Source organism: Macaca thibetana, chromosome 15 (genome assembly GCF_024542745.1).
Source record: "Macaca thibetana thibetana isolate TM-01 chromosome 15, ASM2454274v1, whole genome shotgun sequence".
Lineage (NCBI taxonomy): Eukaryota > Metazoa > Chordata > Mammalia > Primates > Cercopithecidae > Macaca > Macaca thibetana.
In genome coordinates, this window is record NC_065592.1 from 22,947,206 (window position 1) to 22,961,563 (window position 14,358).

Genomic DNA, 14,358 nt, shown 5'->3' on the forward strand with positions numbered 1-14,358 from the left:
ATAGGAACAGAAACAGGTGCTGGGAGGCCAAAGAAAAGCCATAATAATAATCAGCTCAGTACGTGGTATGCAGCAGGTGCTCAGATATTTATTGAATTAATAAACAATGAATTAAGTTTGCATTAGGTTTTAGGGTTTGGAAAACACATTTCCATATCATGTTATTATATCCTCATAATCATCTACAGAGTTGAGAGTGAGACAGATATTGTTCCCATTTTACAGATGAGAAGGCTGAGTTTCAGAATATTCATGTAGGAGAAAGAATGTGAAGTTGGACCTACCTGGGTTCAAATCCTAACTCCAACACTGACTTCAGGGTTTTCACATCTAAAACAGAAAATAATTCATCTGGCTTTGTCTTTCTATAAATATAGTTTTTGTTTTGTTTTGTTTTGTTTTGTTGAGACAGGGTCTCACTGTGTCACACGGGTTGGAGTGCAGTAGCATGCTCACAGCTTACTGAATCCTTGACCCCCACCTCCCCAAACTTGCCAGGCTCAAGCAGTCCTCCCACCTCAGCCTCCTGAGTAACTGGTACTACAGGCACACATCACCACACCTGGCTAATTAAAAAAAAAAAAATTATAGAAATGGGATCCCACTCTGTTGCCCAGGCTGGTCTTGAACTCCTGGGCTCAAGCTATCCTCCCATCTCAGCCTCTCAAAGAGCTGGATTATGGGCATGAGCCACTACACCCGTCTTTAATACAGTTTTATTGAAACATAGCTACATTTATTCTTTTGTGTGTTGTCTATGATTGTGTATCACAAAAGCAGAGTTGAGTGATTGGGACAGAGACTGTATGGCCTGCAAAGCCTAAGATCTTTACTATCTAGCCCTGTACAGAAAAGTTTGCCGAGCTCTGTTCTGTAGAGTGGTTGAAAACCCTCCACACAGTTCCTGGAGTGTGGTAGGTATTTAATTGAAGTTGGTCTTTTCTCCTTCCAAATAAAGGCACAGATAATATGGCGAGTGACTTCATCATGATCCTTTCCCTAAGATTTTTCAAACCCTGTAAGGCCCACAATGAAACATGAAGTGTCTAGAGTGAGAAGAGCCAGTGCAGTGTTAGGAGCACTTTGATAAGAGTCAAGGACTGAGGTGTTTTATTTAGTTCTGGCTCTGTCCTACCAAGCAAATGTGGGCACATTCGCCCTGTGCCCTGTGTAATTGCATGAATTGTGTCCCCACAAAATTTGTGTTCACCAGAACTTCAGAATGTGGCCTTATTTAGAAATAAGGCCTTTGCAGATATAACTAAGAAAAGGTTACAACCGATTAAGGTGGACCCTAAACCCAACTAATGGTGTCATTTTTTTTTTTTTTTTTTTTTTTTTTTTTTTTTTTTGAGACGGAGTCTTGCTCATCGCCCAGGCTAGAGTGCAATGTGATCTCAGCTTACTGCAAGCTCCGCCTCCTGGGTTCAAGCGATTCTCCTGTTTCAGCCTCCCCAGTAGCTGGGATTACAGGCACCCGCCACCACGCCCTGCTAATTATTGTATTTTTAGTAGAGATGGGGTTTCATCATGTTGGTCAGGCTGGTCTCGAACTCCTGACCTCACGTGATCCACCTGCCTCGGCCTCCCAAAGTGCTGGGATTACAGGTGTGAGCTACCACGCCCAGCCCAAATGGTGTCATTTTAAGAAGAGGAGAGGACACACACACACAGGCAAGAAGGCCATGTGATGATGGGGACAGAGGAAGGAGTCCTGAAGCTGCCAGTCAAGGAAAGCTAAGCATGGCCGGGAGCCATGGAAGGCTCTGAAGAGGCAAGGAAGGATTCTCTCCTTGAGCCTACAGAGGGACCAGAGCTCTACCAAACCCTGGCCTTCGGAATGGCGAGAGAATAAATTTCTGTTGTTTTAAGTGAGCTGGTTCATGGTACTTGTTATGGCCCTTCTGGTAAACTTAAACACCGTGCTTTCCCCTTCTGTTCCTGCATGGAGTGAGGCTATTGTGGATCACATGCATGACCCAGGAATCAGGTTATGGGAAGTACATAAAGACCGCCCAGGCTCTGCCCATTCTGTCCTCCTCTGCTAAGACGGAGAGATTGAACACAGATTCTTACTGGCCTTACTGTTAGGAGGGCTCTGACTTGCCCAAGATACAGAGTAAGTCGTTGAAGCTCAACTCAGGCAGCTCAGGACTCGAGGTCACGCAGATTCGAGTGCACAGCCTGGCCTCACTGCATCACGCCATTGAGAACTGCAACAAGTGACATAACTTCCGTAAGACCCTGTTTCTCCAGCTGCACATTGGGTATAAAACTGCCATTTCTAGGGCTCTTGTGAAAATCACAGATAATATTACAGGAAGGAAACCTAGTACCATGCTTAGCACATAGCAGGTGCCCAGGAAATCCTAACTAATGAAGAGGATATTGATAATTTTGGTGACTGCTGGCAAAAGTGGGGTTCTCACCCTGGTCTCCTGATGCCCCAGGGCAGTGTCCATCAGTCCAGCCTGTCTCCGCCCCCAGTGCTCTTCCATTCTTCTCTTTGCTGCCCCCCCCCCCACCCCACCCCGAGATTGGGGCAGCTCTAAGATCCGACAGACCTTAAACCCTGGGCTCCACAAGCGAGATGAAGGATTGAGCCACAGAGTTAAGAAAACGCCAGTGTCTGCTTTAAGCTCTTTTTCTGTCTTGTGCTCAGATTCTTCATTCCCTAGCCTGACACAATCACTTCTCTTGACTTGGTAATGGCCCCTGTGTCAGGTCTTTGTGTTTTAAGTAATGTTCCCCTCATGTAACTGATGTTTATGCGGAATCAATCCTTTTAAAAGCGGACAGCCTTTGTATTTTTATAACTTGAACTGTCTCCAGGTTCCACAGAAAGGTGACATGTTTTAGCTTGTTTTTCACTTCCCTTTCCTTGTTTCTTTGTTGTCCGGTTCTGCTCTCCATGGCTCTGTGTTTTCTTCTCTTTTCTTTTTCTTTTTTTGAGACAGAGTCTCACTCTGTCTCCTAGGCTGGAGTGCAGTGGTGCCATCTTGGCTCACTGCAACCTCTGCCTGCTGGGTTGAAGCGATTCTCCTGCCTCAGCCTCCTGAGTAGCTGGGACGACAGGCACGAGCCACCACGCCCGACTATTTTTTGTATTTTTAGTAGAAACGGAGTTTCACCATGTTGGCCAGGCTGGTCTCGTACTCCTGACCTCAAGTGATCCGCCTGCCTCAGTCTCCCAAAGTGCTGGGATTACAGGCATGAGCCACTGTGCCGGGCCTCTGTTTTCTTTCTCACTCAGTGTCTTTCTCTTCCCTTTCATTCTGTCTTTTCTGCATTTGTCTCCTCCTGCTCCCTTTTCTCATTCCCCCTTCCACCTTCTCTCCCTCTCCTCAGCACACTTACTCATTTGTTCTGTTTACCTTGAGGATGTCTCCTCTTTTCATCTGTTTCTTATGCCTCTGTTTCTTTCTTTGCTTTCTTTTTCCAATTCTAACTTTTCATTTTTATCTGTTCACATTCTTTCTCTCCTCTATTTGCCTTTCTTTTCCTCTCTGTCTCTATGACCTGTGTCCCTCTATAACTCTCTGTCTCTCTGTCTGTCCATCTATACTTTATCTGTTTCCAGGTGACTGTATGTGTTTCTGTCTCTCTGTGTCCCTTCTTTCCTTCTCAACAGTTTCTCTATCTGTTTGTCTCTTATTCTCTCACTTTCTCAGGTCCTTCTGTCTTTTTTTTTTTTTTTTTTTTGAAATGGGAGTCTTGCTCTGTCACCTAGGCTAGAGTGCAATGGCAGAATCTCGGCTCACTGCAACCTCTGCCTTCCGGGTTCAAGCAGTTCTCCTGCCTCAGCCTCCCGAGTAGCTGGGATTACAGGAACATGCCACCATGCCCGGCTAATTTTTTATATTTTTAGTAGAGATGAGGTTTCACCACATTAGCCAGGATAGTCCTGATCTCCTGACCTAGCCCGCCTAGGCCTCCCAAAGTGCTGGGATTACAGGCGTGAGCCACCGTGCCCAGCCGGGTCCCTCTGCCTTATCTCCTCCCCTTACTTTCCATTTCTTCTTCTCCCTTCTAGGGTATTAATATTTTAATAGGCTTAATGTCTTCCCAGGATCCTCAACTCTCTTCATGATTCAAAAGTGGCAAGTCTCCCCAGAGGTTCATTTCAGGAACTGTTAATTCTCCTCTCCCATAAACCTGTCACCTGGCTGCATACAAAGTTAGGAAGCAAGGGATAATCCTGGCAGCGCCTCATCCTTCTCCTTTGTCCCTGTGCTGCATCCCTGAACAGGAAGGATTTGGAACGGGGACCCAGAGTTGGGGAAACAGAGAAGACTGCCCTGCTGAGGAGGTTCTTAGTAAAACTACTCACTGGTGAAGACTGCGTCTAAGCCTTTGAGTGTTTTCTGTGTTTCATTCGAAAACGTTTACCTAGCACAGGTTCCTTCCAGGCCCCTGGAGGGCTAAAGAGAAATGAATAAATCTTGAGCCTTTTCCTTTAAAAGCTTATAGTCTCTCTGGGAGACTGTGAAGCTGATAATTAAGATCAATAAGTTAAAAGATTTAGCCAATATGCTCACAGGGAAAAGGAATTAATTCTAGTAGGGGGAAGCAGAGAAGGTTTCATAAAGGTGGTAACATAAAGCTACTGTGTAGTTCGGGAGTCAGGACCTTGCCTAATGTCACTGCCGTGTCCCCAGCACCTAGCATTGTGCCTAGTACATGGTAAGCACTCAGTAAGCTTGTATAATATATGAAAGAATGAATGAATGAATGAATGAATGAATATGAAGAGTTTTCAAAGACAGATTCTTAGGATTTCATCAGGTAAGCATTTGGAAATGGGCATCCCAGGCAGAAGGAAGAGCATGATTAGGGATGGAGAGAGGTGCCTGCAGGTACCACACCCAGATACCCTCTTCAGGGCCAGCCCACCCCCCCACCAGCTGTGGCTGTCAGTGACTAGGCATTGCCTTCAGCCTCAGGGAACTGGCTTATCCAAGTGTATCCCATTCCAGACAGCAGCCCCCACCAATGACTGGCTACTGTGGGGATGCAAAGGCCTGGATTCCTTGCCTTAATTCAGGACATCCATAAAGGGCCTTCTCAGCTCCAGAGCTCCCTGCAGGATCAACTGATGCTTTAGACCCGCATTGTAGGTCAGTCTCTCCCTTTACCAAATCCTGCCTTGTTTGCTTGCCATTTATTTTTTATTTTTTATTTTATTTTATTTTGAGACAGGGTTTTGATCATGGCTCACTGTAGCTCAAGAGATCCTCTCGCCTGAGCCTCCTGAGTAGCTGGGACCACAGGCATGCTCCTCTAAACCCTGTTAATTAAAAAAAAAACTTTTGTAGAGACAGGGTTTTGCCACATTTTCTAAGCTGGTCTTGAACTCCTGGGCTCAAGTAAGCCTCCTTCCTAGGCCTCCTAAAGTGCTAGGATTACAAGCGTGAGCCACCACGCCCAGCCCTTCCTCGCCTTCTACAGATGCATCTCCCAAGAGGGTTCGTCAATAAACCTCTTGCATGTAACTTTCCAGTTTAGAACCTGTTTTCAGAGATTCTGTGTTCAGGGAATGAGATGAGGCCTGTACCTAGTGGATAGAGATATGAGGAGAGGGTCAATGGGGCTGGACAGGTAATCAGGGACCAGATTATGAAGTCCGAATGCCAGAGAAGTTAATTTATATTTTTTCTCTAAGTACTGGGAAGCTATTGATCAGAGGAGTATCTAATTAGAGCTGGGATTTACCAAGTTCACTGACAGTCAGTATGAAAGATGGGACAGAAGGGGTAGGACTGGAGGCAGGAAATGAATTAGGAGTTTCAAACCTGGTCCAAGCCTGAGGTGGAGAAGAATGGGAGAAGGTATGCAGGATGGTGCAGAGATACCCCCTCTAGTGTGTGCTAGCCTCTTCCTGCTTCATTTCCCTTGCTTCACAGCTCTGGACCTCATGAGGCACAGACCAGGGAAGGATATGTGCTTCTTCTCACTGCTCATGGTGCTCCTTTAAAATCTCCTGTAAGTGTGGAAATCATATACCCCAGTGCAAGTGTATCTCTTATTTTGGGCCCTTTCTGCAGAAGACAGCATTAGAAGCTCCCATCTGTATCCTCCATTGTAGAGAATTCCATCTCATAAAATTTTGGCAGATCCATGGATTATGGTATCAAGTCTAGTCTTATCTTTTAAGAACCTCATTTGGGAGGAATCATGTATTTCCCTGGAATCCCATGACCTTTCCAACAACTGTTGCTGACAGTCTCGATGGTGTGACTTATACACAATAGTCTGAAAAATAAGGATCTAGGGCCCTAGAGGGTCAGACTCCTGTGTTTATGTCTTGGCTCTGCTGTTTATAGACTGTTGGATTTGGAGTCAGTCCCACAATCTTTCATGGTTTCAATTTTATATTCACAAAGTTGGAATAATAGGAATGTGCCCAATTGCAGAGTTGCTATAGGGAGCTCTGAAATCTGTAGAAACAGGTAGGATGCAAGCTAAGAGGTAGTGAGAAGAGCCTTCTCTTTGGACTCAGCTGGAAGTTAATACAAACTTCACTTCTGTCACATTGTAAGCTGCTGGCCTTCAGCAAGATACTTCACCTTGCTAAGCCACAGTTTACTTATAGTAAAGTGTACATCTCATGACTGCCTCCAAGAATCATAAGTATTAATGAAATAAAGAGTATAGAGTTCTAGGTCTATTTCTCTGTATCACAACTTGACAAGCACCGTGTCATATGATGGTATACCTGTTGTTGTTTCCTTTTTGTAATATTGATTGTTATTATTTTCCTGATTATAAATAAGTTATGGTTTCAAATGTATTGAATTCACATTTTTTTAAATCTAGGGATGCCAATGTCTCTGGGGTTTAACCATCCCCTTTCTCTCCAAGGGAAGAAGCGATGCTGTCCACATACTTTGAAACCATCAATGACCTGCTGTCCTCCTTCGGGCCAGTTCGTGACTGCTCTCGGAACAATGGGGGCTGCACTCGCAACTTCAAGTGTGTATCTGACCGGCAGGTGGACTCCTCAGGATGTGTGGTAAGTGCCCATTGGCCCAGGAACATGGCAGTGGCCCAGGTGCTAAGGCCACCTGCTGGAAGCCCTGCCCCGTGAGGGAATGCTGGTAAGGAGGATAACACTCGCACTACCCTCACCTACCTCTGCAGCCTTCAGCATGCCAACCTACCTTGGTTTCCTCACCTGTAAAGTGAGAACATTATACATACCTCTTGGAATTGCTGGAAGAATGAAACAAGATATTATAACTTAAGTGCCCACCACACAATAGGTCTTGGAGAACTTCTGACCTTCAGAAGCTTACAGTCCATTGGAGAGTAAGACAGGGAATGCCTTGCCTCTGTGAATACAATAGTAGGGGGAATGTCAATGAGGTGTAACTAGTATGGACAGGAGGTGCTTTGGTGTGGTCCAGAAGAGAAAGTTTCAGCTGGAACCTCAGTTTCATAGAAGGCTTCCTTGGAACGTTGGCTTTTGGCTTTCGCTTTGGCTTCAAAAGATGAGTCAACTTACATTAGGGAAAGAGGGGAGACAGCCAAGCAAAGACATGAAGGAAGGGAGAGGCAGCCTTGTTTGCTTGGAATTTTAGTATCTAGTGTGGGACAAGGTCACAGAAGAAGAAGTGGGAGGGTTCCTGTTGCTTGCAGAAGGGTGTGCCAAAATTGATGGTTTTATAAGAATGACCTAAGATACAGGGTTTGACCTCTAGAAGCTTTTATTCTAGAGAGGAAATTAGGTCCCAGGAACCTGACTTTTTAACGTGTGCGTGTGTGTGTGTGTGTGTGTGTGTGTGTGTGTATGTTGGGGTATCTTGAAAATACACTTGGGAAACATTGCCACATAGGCTAAACTCAGCCTGGCATTCAATGTTCTTCTTTCTGTAGTCCCTTTTCAGTCTCTCCAGCCACATCTCTTATTGCTTCATTTCAATCTACACTAGAGCCTAATGGAGCTAATTAGATGGGGTTCTATGAACTTGCCTGCCTGTTTCATTCCTCAGAACCTTTTCTTGTACCTTCTCTCTGCCTAGAAAGAATTGCTTTCCAAGCCTATGAAGCAAACAAGTGAACATCTTTCCCGAGACATCTCCTTTATAAAACCTTTTCCCTCCCCACAGGTGACCTTCTTTTCCATACAGTATCCTTACTGTATGCTGTACTTAGCTTTATTAAGTCACTTGTGACACATTATAGCACAGACTGGCTTTTCAGTTTATGTTTCTTAAAAAACTGAGGGAGAACCCAGGGAATCTGTTGATTTGGCTCAACACCCCAAAAGTACCCATCTCAGTAAATAAAGAAAAAAGAAAGAAGAAGCAGCGAAGGATAGAAGCAGGGATGGGAATCCTGCTGTGGACAAGGCTGTCTGAATAAGACCCAAGGGAGATAGAACACACACTTGGCCCTTAATGCAGCTACACACCAGCTGAGAAACAGACAGAGGTCAGGAGATCAATATGAAGAAGCTTCTAGAATGAGATAATGCAATGAAACTATATTTGAGATGCAAAGATCAACAGATCTTCAGAGGTGAATGGGCAATTAGAAATTTTAGTGATTAGAATTCTCAGGATTACAAGTGATAGAAACTAAACTCAAACTAGTATAGGCAAAAAAAAAAAAAAAAAAAAAAAAAAAAAAAGGAAATGCATTGGCTTAAGTTGAAGTCTGGACAAAATTGGATTGAAGGGCTCAAGCAATGTCATTGGAATCCCCCTGCTAATCTTAGCTCTGCTTTCCTTAGCACTGTGCCATTCTCGGGCCAGCTGCAGTCTGGATGCAAGTCCTATAGGACAAAAACGCCTCTTTCCTAGTGCCTCCAACTACTGTCACCAGATTCCTTCTCATTGGGCCAACTTGGTTGTCATGCCCATCTATCCCTGCACCAATTACTGGTCAGGGGGATTAACTGGGCTCATCCCAGAGCGAGCCATGCCTGGAGCTTGCACCAGGAGGCAGCTACACCTTAAATGCACGGCCCTGAGATGGGGGAAGGCATAGATTCTCAAGAAAAACTGGGGTGCTGGCAATAAGAGTTGTAGATGCTAGATTGATATACATCAACAGCTGTCTGCCTCAGACCATTGAAACCTAACCCTTCATATAGCACATTGGAAAGGTGCTAGTGGGGGAGAGGAGGATTTGCTCAAGACTTAAACCCAGCCAGTGGACAGGCAGCTCAAAAGGATGTCCTGTGTTATGTCCAGAACATGAGGCTGACCTTTTTCAAAGGATTAAGTTGTCTGCCTCTTTCCTTTTTTCCATTAGTTCTCTTTTCTCTAATCAAGATCCTTGTCTTTTTTCTTTTAGGATAGATATCCCATAGGAATGAAACCTCAAATACAAAGGGGTGTGTGTGTGTGTATAGGTTGGGCTTATGTCTCTTTGTCTTTTATTCACATAAACTGGAACAATTAAAAGAGAAAGAAAGAGAAAGAACATTCATTCCCTAGGGGATAAGAGAAAATTCAACGGTCTGATGAAGTTGTCAAAGACCCTCCTCTCTAGATTAAGGATGTAATTTTAAAACCACTACTTTAGGGTTCAATGGATGTAAGGCAAGCTCCTCTCTGTGCTTCAGAATAGACAGGGCAATCCCACGTTTATCCTGAGATTTTAAATCCCTTTCATTTCTCTGTAGACTTTCCATCATGTCTGTAAAGAGAAACTTCTTCTCTTAGGTCACCTTCTAAGAAATTCCTTCAGGTATTACATAATAATGCCTTATATTTTTAGAATACTTTAGAGTTCTCAAAGCATGTCTACAAGCTAAGAGCTCATCCTCACAACAAACCTGGGCAGTAGTAGATTCCCTCAGGAATGCGGAACAGGCTCAGGAAGCAGTGACTTTCAAGGTCTTACCACCAGGTGGCAGGGTGGAAGACCAGGACTGTGTCTCACTATCAATCCTCCTGCCAGGGCCACTTGGGCTTGCTTTCCCACACTGGGAGCTGAGATGAGTTCTTGTTGAAGAATCATGGAAAGGAGACTGGGCTGAGTGATTTGGGCTAAAGCCTGGATTTAGGCATTAGAATGACCATAGCTTTGGAGTCTATGTTGACTTCATTAGCATCAGTTTCTTAATCTTTCAAAAGGGAGCAATGGTACTTATAAATTTTTCTTAAAAAAAAAAAAAAAACTCAAAAGGCTCAAAGAACATAACTGACAATGATCTGGGATTTACAAAGTACCATTTATAAGTGAGATAATGAGACCACATTACTGATATTTGTATGTAGTGGATATATATGCGGCCACACAAATTTAGGAGCACAGCATATCTAATGTTCTATAACGTTTCTGTAACTGAATTTCATTTCATTTCTGTTCCATTGTTAGTGGAAACTTAACTCTAGTCAATTTCAGTTTTTTTCTGCCTCCCATCTCTTAACTGAACATTTGAGTTCAAAGGGCCAATGTACCCGTAAGGCCTAGGAGCTAAGGGGATGTTTGGTGCTGGGCCATCACTTTTTAATCTGGTACCTGCTCCTTCATTTGACCCTTGTCCATCACTCTCCTTCCTCTCCATTCCCACCTGAATCACAGGTGTGTAGTACAGCTGCTGCCTCATCTGCTTTATTCCACCACAAGGTCATTTAAAGCCAGCTGACTCTGTCCACCAGCTAGCTTTTCCAGCCTCTAGAGGGCATGAGAAATGTCTAACAGTTCCACCTGGAGGATCTGAGAAAACCTGTCTGGAGCTCTTTTGATCTAGACATGCCAGGAAAGGATCTATACTCCGCTGTTTTCACAGTGGGGAGGAGCACTCACTATGCTTGCTGTCGACCTGTGCTATATAGCAAGGGATGCCCAGAACCCCTTTACCTTCATAACCCTCAAGCCCACCTGATATTCTGTATCCCCTCATCCCCTTCATCCACTCATGGGCTTAGCCTGGTAAGGATAGAGGATGGGACCCCTTTTACGATACTCATTAGCATTTTCTAGATTACTTTGTTTGACTTCCAACATTCCCCTCTTCCACCAGCTCAAATGACCTTTACTTCTTTGTGGATACGAGGGAAGATAATTCTCTAACAGATCACAGATTCTTCTGTTGTTTTATTATTGTCAATATAATGATGATTATTGTTTTACCTTCTATAATAGCTCTGCCTTCTAGACCTCAACTTTTGAAACACAAGATTTTAAAAATCTGACATATTTTTGCTCAGCTTTCTGGTTCTGCTGTGGGAGGCTTCCCTTTGGATAATGTGTTTCTCATACAGGTAACTGGTCAATTGGAGGATGGCCACAAGATGTGTAGTAGGCAAAATAATGGCCCCTGCAAAGATGTCCACATCCTAATTCCCAGAACCTGTGACTGGTATGTTACCTTTCATGACAGAGGCAGGAATTAAATTTGCATACAGAATTAAGATGACTAGCTGACCTTAAAAGAGCGAGAGTATCTTGGATTGTCAGAGTGTGCTCAGGAAGGCAGAGGAGTGGGGTAGAGAGAGGCAGCATTGCCAGTTATGAAGTTGGAGGAAGACAGTTACGTGCTAAGGAAGAGAAGTGGTGTTTAGAAGCTGGAAAAGCAAAGAGAAAGACTTACCTCTGGAGCCTTCAGAAAGGAATGCAACCCTGCCAACACCTAAATTTTAGCCCATTGAGACCCAAGTTGGACTTTTAAATTGTAGAACTGTGAAATAATAAATTTGCGTTACTTTAAACCACCAATTGCGTAGTAGTTTGCTACAATAGCAATAACATACTGATAATAAGTAAAAGATCACATGAGGAGGGTGATACAGTAAATAATATATAAATAATTATGCTACTATTTTTATTTTCAGTTATTTACAAGGAGATCATATCCCTTGACCAGGGATAGAGGAAGTAACAGTGAATGAAACATCAGAAAAGAGAGGGAGCCTGTGTTCCCCTTCAGTATTTCCAAGAGTGAAAAATTGTTGTGTGTTGGAAATGTTATAAATCTGACAAACATAATGATGTCAGCAAGGCACAGTTTGAAATGTAAGCTATGGGTCCATTTATTCTGTGTGGCAGTATAAACACTGCAAAATTTTAATCAAGATAGAGAACAAAAACAAAGAAAACTGCAAGTACTTAATCACAGCATCGTATGGAGGACACTTCCACCACCATCTCTAAGTAACTGCTGCCCCCGGACGCATTTTACTAATGCCATTCTTTTATGTTTTTCTAGTTTTCCCAGCATGGGAAGCCTTTTGATGAACCCAACACCAGACAATCTGGTGATCGCAATACCCCTTTTGAAGTATCAGTTCATAGCTCACTTTCCTGGTTCCAGCTTTCTATTATTGTGTAACAAACTACCCCAAAACTCAGTAGCTTCACACACTCTTGTTTTGTCTATAGTTTTTTGAATCAGGACTAGGTGGAGGGTACAGCTGGTTTGTCTCTGATCAAAGACAGATGGGACATCTGGGGCTGGAGGAGTCATTTGCAGAAGGGTTCCTTTATTACTTGTCTGGGGCTAGGACTGGCATCATTGGTGGTTGACACTGGCTATGCTGAACCTGAGCTAGGGCTGTCGACTGGATAGATGATTTTATCATGGGCTCCCCATTTGGCTTGGGCTTCTCACATCATGAAACCTGGGCTTACCAAGGGACCATCCCAAGATGCAGCGTTCTAACTGCCTAGGCAGAAGCTGCAAGGCTTCTTAGTCCCCAGCCTCAGAAGTCTCAGAACATCATTTCCACCACATTCTATTGGTCAAGCACGTCAATAAGGTCAGCCCAGATTCAAGGGGGAGAGAGCTAGATTTCACCTGTCAATGAGAAGAGTAGCAAAGAATGTGTGGTCATCTTTAGTCTACCCATTTACCCATTGCATGGACACAGACAAGGGCTACTAGAGCCAGAAGGGACCCTCTCCCATTATACAAACAGAAAAACAACGGTGTAGAAAGATACAGAAATTGCTCAAGTTCATGTAGGGAGGTAGTAATACAACCTAGATTTAATTCCAAGACTCCCTTCCAGTTGCACATTCCAACAGCTAATGGCCCCATAGCATCACCTTTGTCACTGTATAGTATAATTATTTATTTTGCAACATTCCTGTATCCAGCACTGTGAATGGACCAGGAGCAAAACACCACAAGAGTTACGCCTTGTTTTATAAGCCCCTTCAGAAGACAAGACAGACCTCAGCAGGATTGCAGCGTAACTTTGAACAAACCACTTTGTTTCTCTGTGTGAGAATTATCTGAGAGGATTGGTGTGAGTATTGCAGAGAAAAGAATGGTCATAAGAGAGAACTGGCATTCACTGAGCACCTACTATGTGCTATTTTGCCTATGTTCATGGCAATTAATGCCTATAACTGTCACCTACCTGGAACTATCATGTCCATTTTCCAAAATGAAAAGCTAATAATATAAAAGCAACCATCCATACAAAGACTGTGCCAAGCACGGTTCTAAGTGCTTTGCTTCTTTCAACCAACCTTATGCTCACAGTAATAATATGAGCTAGATATTATTACCTTCACTTCACACATGAGAAAAATAAAACTATCTGGTAGGAAACTGGGGTATGTGGAGAAATATAATGGAAAAGGAGGATAGAAAGGAGGGGCAACATTGAATAGTCAGGGCCTTCATAGAAAGGAAGTGGAAGGATTTGCATACTTGCTGGGTCCTAGAGTGATGATGTCTTTCAGGAGGAGCCTGTATGGTCAGTTATTAGCCCTGCCCTTGAATTCCAGACCAATTTCAAACTGATCACACACTCCTCAACCTTACAAATCACCCATTCACATTTCTGCCTCCTCGGCCCCATCTTTTTCTTTTTTCACTTTGACCTAAAAAACCATCTGGCCTGCCAGATATTAGGAAAGATCACAGGATCCCTGATTGCACAGAGGTGCTGAAAGAATAACAACAAGAGGCTGCCTTTCTAAAAGTCAAGACGAATAAACATATGGATTTCCATTTCTTATAGGCCAGGGACCTTATAGCATTTCTCAGAGGGAGGCAAAAACTGGAATCTGGTTCAGTAAGAGAGAGAGATGGCTTTTCTCCATTCCTCGTCCTTTCCCCCTTTTAATAACTCAATTGGACTGTAATTAAAGGAACAAAATTCAAGAGGGGTGGGGAAGACTAGCAAGAAGAATCAGCAGAGTGAGAAATCACCTTGGAGCACAGCCCAGGCACTGCTGACGAGGGAAAGCCCAGCCCTGTCTGCCTGGGCATGTAACCCTCCTACACCGTACAGCTGGGCTGAGCCTCCATGGGGTCTGGCCCCTAGAGACTTGTTTTTCCTTTCCAGAAGTGGACTTTCAAGGCTAAATTTATCCCTGCAGATCAGCCACATGGGGTATGATAGATTCAGAAGACAACTGAGACAGGTTTTTTCAAAATTCAAAATGAGG

The 14,358-nt window shown here is 43.8% G+C and overlaps 1 protein-coding gene across 4 annotated transcripts in view; it reads left to right on the forward strand.

Annotated features, from left to right (window-relative positions):
- Nucleotides 1-14,358, forward strand: part of ASTN2 (astrotactin 2) — a 988,433-nt gene that overhangs the window by 553,110 nt on the left and 420,965 nt on the right. For all 4 annotated transcript variants that reach the window (XM_050759610.1, XM_050759611.1, XM_050759612.1 and 1 more), the window contains one exon: nucleotides 6,862-7,012. In XM_050759610.1, the coding sequence (XP_050615567.1) occupies nucleotides 6,862-7,012 (151 nt within the window). The remainder of the gene's footprint in view (nucleotides 1-6,861; nucleotides 7,013-14,358) is intronic.